General features: G+C 44.0%; 2 protein-coding genes across 2 annotated transcripts; both read right to left on the bottom strand.

The window, feature by feature from the left end:
- Window positions 1–249: 249 nt before the first annotated feature.
- On the bottom strand, window positions 250–1,086 carry LOC145389980 (uncharacterized). Its single transcript, XM_080265075.1, has one exon. The coding sequence runs from the start codon at window positions 1,084–1,086 to the stop codon at window positions 250–252; it is 837 nt and encodes a 278-aa protein (XP_080121201.1).
- Window positions 1,087–1,135: 49 nt separating this feature from the next.
- Window positions 1,136–2,609, bottom strand: LOC145389978 (zinc finger MYM-type protein 1-like). The gene is made up of 2 exons (XM_080265074.1): window positions 2,072–2,609; window positions 1,136–1,971 (listed from the first exon to the last, which is right to left on the bottom strand). The coding sequence occupies exons 1-2, from the start codon at window positions 2,607–2,609 to the stop codon at window positions 1,136–1,138; spliced, it is 1,374 nt and encodes a 457-aa protein (XP_080121200.1).
- Window positions 2,610–10,041: the final 7,432 nt, after the last annotated feature.

The raw sequence follows: 10,041 nt of genomic DNA, 5'->3' as shown, positions 1-10,041 counted from the left end.
GTGGCCGCAGACAAAACGTCTCCAAGTCACTCTGTCACCCACCATTTGACTCCCCTCCCTCATATACCTCTCAAGTCCATCCCTCCACCTCATCCTCGTTTATTCCACAAGATTGAAGTTTAACTCAATTAATTTAGACATCATGTGTAAGCAAGCAGTTAACATGACAGAAAAAAATTCTATGTTATGAAGTTAATACAATCTGAAGAATCAGAAGAATTTTTAAATCAAGGTGTAACGACTGTCACGTTACTTTAAAACTATGCGCCTGTTCTGGTGATTGGCAGCAAATGTGTCTATAATGGCATCAATGTTCAGCTGTTTAGCCCTCCTAGAATTAACTGATATTACAGCAAGGTTGCTGGTGCGGTTGTTGCCACTGCTGTTCCTCAAGTATGTCTTGAGGAGTTTCAGACATGAGAAGCTCCTCTCACAGGCAGCTAAGGTGACAGGGAGGGTCACTGCAATGCATACAAGTTTATACAGATCTATAAAGGCGTCCTTGTATGGCTCCAGCATGGCTGCGAGCTCAAGTGGTGTGGACACTTCCAGGCCATTGTCTCTCTTCCTAGCTATTAGTCTTGTCAATTGGTGGACCTTCACTGCAAGATTACCCTCTGCCACTCCATAATTGGCTGCCATTCCTGACAGCGCTTTTTTGTCCAGAAATGTAATGTGCTTAGGATTCAAGGCAGCAGCACCCATCAGAACATTACAGGCATCAGATGAAAATCGCCTGCTCTTCTCATTGAGCATTCTATCTGTGATGGCATAGAAGGTCCTTCTCCTGGCATCTGGTATAGCTCCATCCCTCTGACCTGTACTGGATGTTATGATGAATTCATCCAGGTGTCTGGGAGCAGATCGTTGTCTACCTGGACGCTCAGTCTCAGTGCGTATCCCAACTACCTTGCACAAATCCTCAGCAGCCTCCTCTAACTCCTTCCAGGCAGCTTCAGTCCTCATTCCTGTCAGTCCAGACATGACAGACTGCATCAAGTCCTCTGCAGAGGCCAGCTGAAGGTCATGTGACTGGAGGTGGTTTGACAGTTGTTTGGTCATCAGTAACACTTTTTCCATGGCCATCAGAATTGTCACAAATTGCTGATCTAGCAGGATGCACAGGCCCTTTGCCTCAGTGGCTCTGTGTCCATTGTCTCCCTCCATGAGACGTTTCAAGGTTGTCACTATGGCAGGTAGGGTTTCTTTTCACTGCCAGACAAGCAGCATGTTGGGAGGTCCATCTTGTGTCAGACAGTTGCTTCAACTCTATGTGCTGCCTTGTGGGATTTAATTCTTTTTGCACCTTTATAAATTCTTCATGTACTACTGACGTAGAGAAGAACTTGTACAAGCTCTGTATAGCCACAAAAAACTCTGCTGCAGCCTGGATATTGTGTACACAATCAACGAGCACAAGGTTGAGCCTGTGAGCATAACAGTGGACATACACAGCCTGTGGTACCTTTCTCCTAAACCTCTCCTGTATACCACTGATGTGCCCTGACATGACTGTAGCTCCATCGTAGCACTGGCCAATGCAGGCGTTGTGGTCAATACCACATTTGGCCAGGGTCTCCAAGATCTTGTTGAGCAATGAGTCTGCATCCAGACCCTCGGCTGCTGTGAAGTCAAGGAACACCTCATGAAGGCTCTGTTTGTGGAGATACCTCACCACAATGAACAGCTGTTCTTGTTTGCTGATATCCTTGGTCTCATCCACCATTAGGGCAAAATGCTCTGCTCTTAGGACCTCGTTGCTGATGTCCTCTCTGATTATTGAAGCTATGATGGCGAGCAGTTCATTTTGGATATCGTGGTGCGTATATTTAGCATTGCCAGGACCACCACTCAGTTTCTTTTTGACAATGTCATCATACCTGGAAATCAGGTCCAGCAGTTCCAGGAAGTTACCTTTGTTGCCAGAATCAGTGTCTTCCTTGTGACCTCTTTGGGCAACATTTTGGCAGGCTGTGTAGAGCAGTAAGTGTATTACTGCTCTTAATGTAATGTCTGTTTTCCTTTACAGTTTTTTCATGGTTGGTATTAAAAGCATGTATGATCCTAGAACCTGTTGTTTTCTGCATCTTAAACTCTGCCCAAGCTTGCATAGAGAACTTGTGTCCTGCTGAATTATCATGAGACTTCAGAGATGAGGTTGCCTTCTTCCAGTTCCGAAAGCCGTCATGGGTGAAGGACTTCTCACATTTGCTTAAGTGTACATGACCGAAATGACGACATGCAAAGCAGAATGCAGCATCTAGGGTCGTGGAGTACTCCAGCCACGAATGATGATCACGCCAGTTCTTGTTGAATGACCTTGACTGGCCACTGTATTCTGTGGCTGGGTATCTCTTCAAGTCTGGACAGGTGGGACCACTATCTGGAAGCTGGCTCAGGTCCTTGGGTCCAGGTAGTAGTTTCTCACCATGGGTGTGAGAAGTGCCCTCTTGTGGCTGGGGTTCTGCACTAGCCTCACCTAGTAAGGCTGCAGACTCACAATCACGATCACCACTGTCCAGGTCCTCATTAACAGCAGGTGTGTCTGTAGGAGGATCATCATCTTGCAGCCTCTTCTTGGGAATCTTGGGTAACAGGTAGCGTTCCATGATCAACTCGGCCTATGTGATCAAATATGATAAACCACCATCAGTTACTTTCATAAACAGGGATAACAGCATAAACAAGCACACAGATCACAGAAGCATAAAACTGCATATTAGCATTACAACAGACCAGATATTTTCACACTATTTTATTCTTCCTTCCACAGCTTCTTATAATCTTATAGTAGCCTATATACATTTTTAAGTAGAAAAAAATCAACTTACACCATACCTGTAAATCAGTGCAAGACGAAAACCACAACTAATAAGCTCAGCTGCTCAGTAATTCAGTGTCTACTGCACTAAGCAATTAACAGCCAACAGACTCGGAGATCTACACACAACCGCGTCGCGTGGTAGACTGGTCTGGTAGCTGACAGGAATCGAACAGGAATGGCTCATCGTGCACTCGATTCGTTAATACTGGGCTAGGTTAGGAGCCTAGGACCATGTAGGCCCTATAGCAGTGTGAATCCTTTACTTCATTTTAATCAAATATATTCAAATTTATTAACTTCCTGCCTCGAATTATGACATAATCGACATTCAATTACAGTAATCACTCCAATATCCGACATAATAGAGCCATAGGTAGGTCCGGATATTGGTTCTGTCCGGATATTGGGCCCTAGCTTATGGACTTGTACTTATGGACCCAAACTCAGAGTAACACCTATACAACTCCCTCTGGACATGCATAGCACCTATTTAAGACCCAAATCACACCAATAAGGCACATAAATGACTGAAATAAATGCAAAAGAAACATAAAATGAGGGTTTAGAAGTAGGTTCATACAATAATACACAATCTGGTGACTGGCTCCTGGACTGGTACTTATGGACCCTAATCTAGCCTAACTCAGAAAAACACCTTCCTACTGCACATGCATAGCTCCTAACACCCTATTCACACCAATAAAGGAGATTAAAGAGTGAAATGAGGCAAGTATAGTATGGAAAAAAGTAACAGTATGAAACATTCTTATGTCCGGATAGTGGGGATGTTCGGATATTGGGCGTCTGGATATTAGAGTGATTACTGTATATTTCTGAAGACGAGATAATAATCGTACAGTCGTAATACACTAAAAGAATGGCTAATGTAGTTTAATAAAATAATGCTGTATTTTACTTTCACTTATCATTTTCATTATAGGATATGTAAACTAACCATCTGAATTACAAGAATTTCACAGAATATATTATAACATAAGTTACCCTTAGTATTAGAACTAGGCTGGAAGTTTTCCTTAGAAGTTGAGTCAACTGATAAATTTTCCGTAATTTCCATGAAATTACTATCATTCAGAATCTGCTAAATGCTAACAGCTAAAAATAATCACGATTTAATCTATTGTCTGGAATCTTTTTCCTAAACTTATAACACTTCGTTTCGTCAACTTTTGTGTATTATTTGTAAATAGTAATACAAAATTGAAAGTTCAAATAAGGGACGTCCTGCCTAAATTCGCCTTTGGAATCTGGCAATATTGGGGGGGCTGATGGGGGGGCTTGGCTCATTATTGGGGGGGCTGAAGCCCCCCCAAGCCCTCCCGTGGCCCCGCCACTGCTGTCATGTAACTTTTTCACTTCCATGCTCACTTCCCTGTTTCTTTTCACTGCTTTCAAAGAACCAGCAACCTTTCTTCCCTGCTGTACCCTTTCAAGCACTTCACCCTCCAAACCTCCATCCTTACTCATCACAAAAGTAAAGTTGTGGTATTCGAGGGGAATGAAGTCACAGAGTGTGCAGTGAGGTTAGTTGGTGAGGATACGGAGAATGTGAGTGCATTCAAGTACTTGGGTAGTGTGATGAGTAAGGATGGAACTTTGGGGGAAGAAGTGCGTGAAAGGGTACAGCAGGGAAGGAAGGTTGTTTGTGCACTGAAAGCAATGATGAGAAATAGGGAGGTGAGTATGGAAGTTAAGAAGTCACTGCATGATAGTATTGTGATCCCTACCCTGACGTATGGAAGCGAGGCGTGGACTTTGCAAGAGGGGAACAAATCAAGAGTGAGAGCAGTGGAAATGAGTTACTTGGGAGGAGCATGTGGAGTGACGTGGAGGGACAGGTTGACAAATGAAGAAGTGAAGGAACGTTGTGGGGTGGATGTGAATGTGATTGAGAAGATTAGGAGAAATGCACTGAGGTGGTTTGGACATGTGAAGAGTATGGAGAATGAAAGACTAACTAAGAGGGTGTATGTTGGTGAGGTGGAGGGAGGGGTAGACCGAGGATGAGGTGGAGGGATGGAGTTGAGAGGTATATGAGGGAGGGGGGGGGTGAGTTGGGAGGAGGGTAGTCAAATGGTGGGTGACAGAGCGACTTGGAGGCGTTTTGTCTGCGGCCACCCTTTGCGGGATTAGGGCGTCGGGCTATAGATAGATAGATAGATGTTAAGCATTTGGGTTTACATACCAACATAGGAACTAGACGAGGCCCATGTTCACGATATAACCATCTCAGTGTAAGATGTCGTTACAGTAGGTCTTGATTTCACTGTGTCGATAACTATTCATATGGAAGAATACGATTCTGGTCGGACTTAATTCGTTCTATTATGGCACTTCCCACAATTTCACTGTGTAGGTACAGTATCTTTTATAAGTTACAGTAGGTTTCTTTTGTGTGGATAATATTGACGTAAAAAAAAATAAGAGGAATGGGGAGACTATCTTAGAACACACACACACACACACACACAAAACTATCTATCCGTCTACTTGTCTGTTTCTGCCTATATCTATCTGGCTGTTTTTCTGTAGATCGATTTATCTATCTATTTATATCTATCTATCTATCTCTCTCTGTCTATCTATCTATCTATCCATCTCTCTCTCTCTCTCTCTCTCTCTCTCTATATATATATATGTATTTATTATATATATATATATATATATATATATATATATATATATATATACTGTATATGAGAGAGGCAAATAGACATAGAGAGAGAGAGAGAGAGAGAAAGAAGGGGAGGGGCGGATGTAGGGATTGAGGACAGGTGAGGTGAGGAATGGCTCCCAATCCCCAAGGAATTACCTACTCAGGTCATTTTGACTAGGGTAGACACACACACACACACACACACATATATATATATATATATATATATATATATATATATGCTTCCCCCAAGGAAAGTGGGGTAGCCGAGACAGATCGACACTTACTCATCCACTCTAACACGGTCATTCGCATCTTAGCCCCAAGGGGGAGAAGGGACAATTCCTCACCTCACCACACCGCACGAGGGACAATTGCGCCGTGCAATCAATGATATCCACAGCAAGGCCCTACAGCAGAGCTGGTTTACACCTGCCACATCATAATAGACCCATCCCTTTACCCGCATCTGCCTGATCAGCTGATCAGACAAATGTAGGAGAATATCCCCCCAAGGCTGCGTCATCATTTATTCATTCACAATTTCTCTCCATTCATTTCTATCACACACAGCCACTCTTCCTTGCTCTACAAGCATCCCTCTCACATCCAGGCAGAGGAACTCCTTGAGAGTGAAATGGCTGGGAAGCATGCCGGCACGTGACTGGCTACAGCATAGCTGGGTCTTTCGGGTGTGGGCAATCAGGCAAGTTAGCTGCCTACTGCGACTGCAACACAATGGCGAGGTGTTCAGGAAGTTAGCCAAAGAAACCTTGATGGACTCTGAAAGAACAATAATGGCCCCCAGTCCCGTGCAGCCCTTAAATGGGCAGGGGGTGCTAAGAATCTCACGGTTGCCTCAATTACAATCTAATTCCTTTGTTAATGCAAAAAATACAATTAAAATTGGTAACTGGAATGTGAGAACGCTAAATCATGACGGTAAAATCGATGAGTTAGTGAAGGTTTTTCAAAATTACGGACTTGATATTTGTACTCTGACAGAAACTAGATTAACTGGAGTCGATAAGTTGGATTTGGAGGATGGTATACGGTATACGTTTATTGATATCTGGCCGACAGGATGGAATGCATTATCAGGGAGTAGGATTGTTGCTGGGTTGTAAGGCAAATAAGGCTTTATGTGAGTGGGATCCTATAGATGTGGTTGAGAAGATTAGGAGAAATGCACTGAGGTGGTTTGGACATGTGAAGAGAATGGAGAATGAAAGACTAAATAAGAGGGTGTATGTAGGTGAGGTGGAGGGAGGGAGAGGGAGGGGTAGACCGAGGATGAGGTGGAGGGATGGAGTTGAGAGGTATAAGAGGGAGGGGGGGGTGAGTTGGGAGGAGGGTAGTCAAATGGTGGGTGACAGAGCGACTTGGAGGCATTTTGTCTGTGGCCACCCTTTGCGGGATTAGGGCGTCGGGCTATAGATAGATAGATAGATGTTAAGCATTTGGGTTTACATACCAACATAGGAACTAGACGAGGCCCATGTTCACGATATAGCCATCTCAGTGTAAGATGTCGTTACAGTAGGTCTTGATTTCACTGTGTCGATGAGGTGAAAGAGAGAGAGATTGTCCAGGTGCTTGAGGGTGCGAAAGTGGATGTATGTGGAATAACTGAAACAAAATGGTGAGGAGAAAGTGTGAGAGAATGGGAGTATGGATGGGGTATATGTGCAGGAGTAGATGAGAATGAGAGGGCAAAGGAAGGAGTATGTATAGTTGTGAGTAAAAGATGGAAGAAGAGCATAAGACAGTATGGATCAGTTGGGTCAAGGATTGTGTGGGTAAAGTTGAAAATTGGAATACAAATGTGGGCGATTGTGTGTGTTTATGCGGCAACGCAAGATCGTGCTAGAAGAGTGAGAGAAGAGTTCTGGACAAATGTGGAAGTGTGCATGGAAAAGTTTGGAAGGAATGAGAGAGTGTTTTTGATTGGTGATATGAATGGTAAAGTTGGTAATGTGAAGGTGGATGGAATAGTTGGTGAGTGGGGTGTGCCTGCTGAGATAGATGAGAATGGCAGTGCGTTAGTGGACATTTGTGCTGGGAGGGGGCTGGTGATAGCCAATACCCTCTTCAGGCATAAAATGATCCACAGGTATACATGGCGAGTGATGAGAAGGGTGGGTGGTGAACTGAATGAAAGGAAGGCAATGATTGATTATGTGTGTGTGGATGAAAGGATGCGAAGATGTGTAAAGGATGCAAGAGTGTATAGAGGTTGGGGGAGTGGACTTTCTGACCACTACTTGGTGGTGGCCAGAATTAGGATGCAAGTAAGATGGAGGAATAGAAGAAGGGAAAGACGAGAGGAAGGAGTAGTTGCAAGGAGAGTGGAGAGGTTACAAGAGGATGAGAAAAAGGCAGAGTATAAGAGAGAAGTGGAGGAACGATTGGGCAAATATGAATTGGAGCAGATGGGAGACGTGGAAGGTGTGTGTAAGATATTTACAGAAGAAATATGTGCAGCATGTGATGTGGTGTGTAGAAGGAAGAGAAGACGGAGGGGGGGTGCAAGGAACAGCGTGGTGGACTGAAGAGGTGAAACAGGCTGTGGCACAAAAGAAGAAAGCATACAATGAATGGATGAGAAATAGGGGCGTGGAAGAAGTTGAGAAGCGGAAGAGAGAGTTATATGTGGAAAGAAAGAGAGAGGTGAAAAGATTAGTAAGAGAGAGTAAGAAGAGAGTGGATGAGGAATTTGGAAGGAATTTGAGTGTAAAGTGGAGGGACTGTAAGAAAATGTTCTGGAGAGAAGTGAAAAGAGTAAGACAGGGTGGAAGTGAAGTAAGCAGGGGAGTGAAAGATAAAAATGGTAGATTACTAGTGGAGAAGGGAGAAAAAGTGAGCAGATGGAGAGAACACTTTAAGGAATTGTTGAACGTAGAGGATGGAAGTAATGCAAGTATAACTGGCTGGGGAATGGCTGCGAGAAGGAGGGAGGTGAAAAGACAGGAAGAAATCAGTAGGATAGAAGTTGTGGAAGCAATGAAGAAAGTTAAATCGGGGAAAGCCCCAGGAATTGATGGAGTGTGTGGTGAAATGCTGAAGCATGGGGGAGAGATAGTAGTAGAATGGATGTGGAAGATATGCAGATTGGCCTGGGAGGAAGGTAGAGTCCCGGACGATTGGAAGTCAGGTATAATTATTCCCTTGTACAAAGGAAAAGGGGAAAAAGAAGTGTGTGGTAATCATAGGGGCATTTGTCTTCTTAGTATAATAGGAAAAGTGTATGGTAGGATACTTATTGACAGAGTTAGAGAAAGAACAGAGAAATTAGTTGGAGAAGAACAGGGAGGCTTTAGGAAGGGAAGAGGTTGTGTAGATCAGATATTCATTCTTAGATCTTTAGTGGAAAAGTTTCTAGAGAAGGGAAAGAAGTTGTATGCAGCTTTCATGGATTTGGAAAAAGCATATGACAGGGTGGATAGACAAGGATTGTGGAAAGTGTTAAGAATATATGGAGTAGATGGGAAGTTGTTGAATGCTGTGAAGAGTATGTACGATGGTGCGAAGGCTGCAGTGCGTGTGGATGGTGAACTAAGTGAATTTTTCTCTTTGAAAGTTGGTTTGAAACAGGGATGTGTCATGTCTCCATGGTTGTTCAATCTGTACATGGATGGGGTAATAAAAGAGGTACAAGGTAGGGTAGTGGATGTTGGAGTGGCCCTGGTGAGAGAAGATAGTGTTTGGAAACTCCCTGTACTGTTGTTTGCAGATGATACTGTGTTGTTGAGTGAAGACGAAGGGGAGCTGCAAGGCTTGGTGGATGAGTTTGAGAGAGTGTGTAAGAAACGGAATCTAAAGGTGAATGTAGGGAAGAGTAAAGTGATGGTCTTTGAGAGAGGTGAAGTCAGTGAATGTACAGAGAGGTTGGATGGTGAGGAATTAGAAAATGTGAGTACGTTTAAGTACTTGGGTAGTGTGATGAGTAAGGATGGAGGTTTGGAGGGTGAAGTGCTTGAAAGGGTACAGCAGGGAAGAAAGGTTGCTGGTTCTTTGAAAGCAGTGATAAGAAACAGGGAAGTGAGCATGGAAGTGAAAAATTACTACATGACAGTATTGTGATACCAACTCTAACGTACGGAAGTGAAGCTTGGACGTTGTTGGAAGGACACAAGTCAAGAGTGAGAGCCGTGGAAATGAGTTATTTAAGAGGAGCCTGTGGAGTCACATGGAGAGACAGGCTGACGAATGAGGATATAAAGGAGCGTTGTGGTGTTGATGTGGATGTGATAGGAAGCGTTATGAGGAACACACTGACGTGGTTTGGCCATGTGGAGAGGATGGAGGGTGGAAGACTGACGAAGAGAGTGTATGTGAGTGAGGTGGAGGGGGAAAGAGGGAGGGGGAGGCCGAGGATGAGATGGAGAGTTGGGGTGGAGAGGTATATGAGAGAGGGGGGTGTGAGTTGGGAGCAGGGGAGTGAAATGGCGGGGGACAGGGCGACTTGGAGGCGATTTGTTTGTAGCCACCCCAAACGGGATTGAGGCGTCTGGCAATAGATAGATAGATAGATAGATTATTA

This window comes from Coenobita brevimanus, unplaced genomic scaffold, assembly GCF_032717465.1.
Source record: "Coenobita brevimanus isolate Jiangsu-jjx unplaced genomic scaffold, ASM3271746v2 jjx.HiC_scaffold_2676, whole genome shotgun sequence".
NCBI lineage: Eukaryota > Metazoa > Arthropoda > Malacostraca > Decapoda > Coenobitidae > Coenobita > Coenobita brevimanus.
This window is presented reverse-complemented; position numbering and strand designations above follow the sequence as displayed.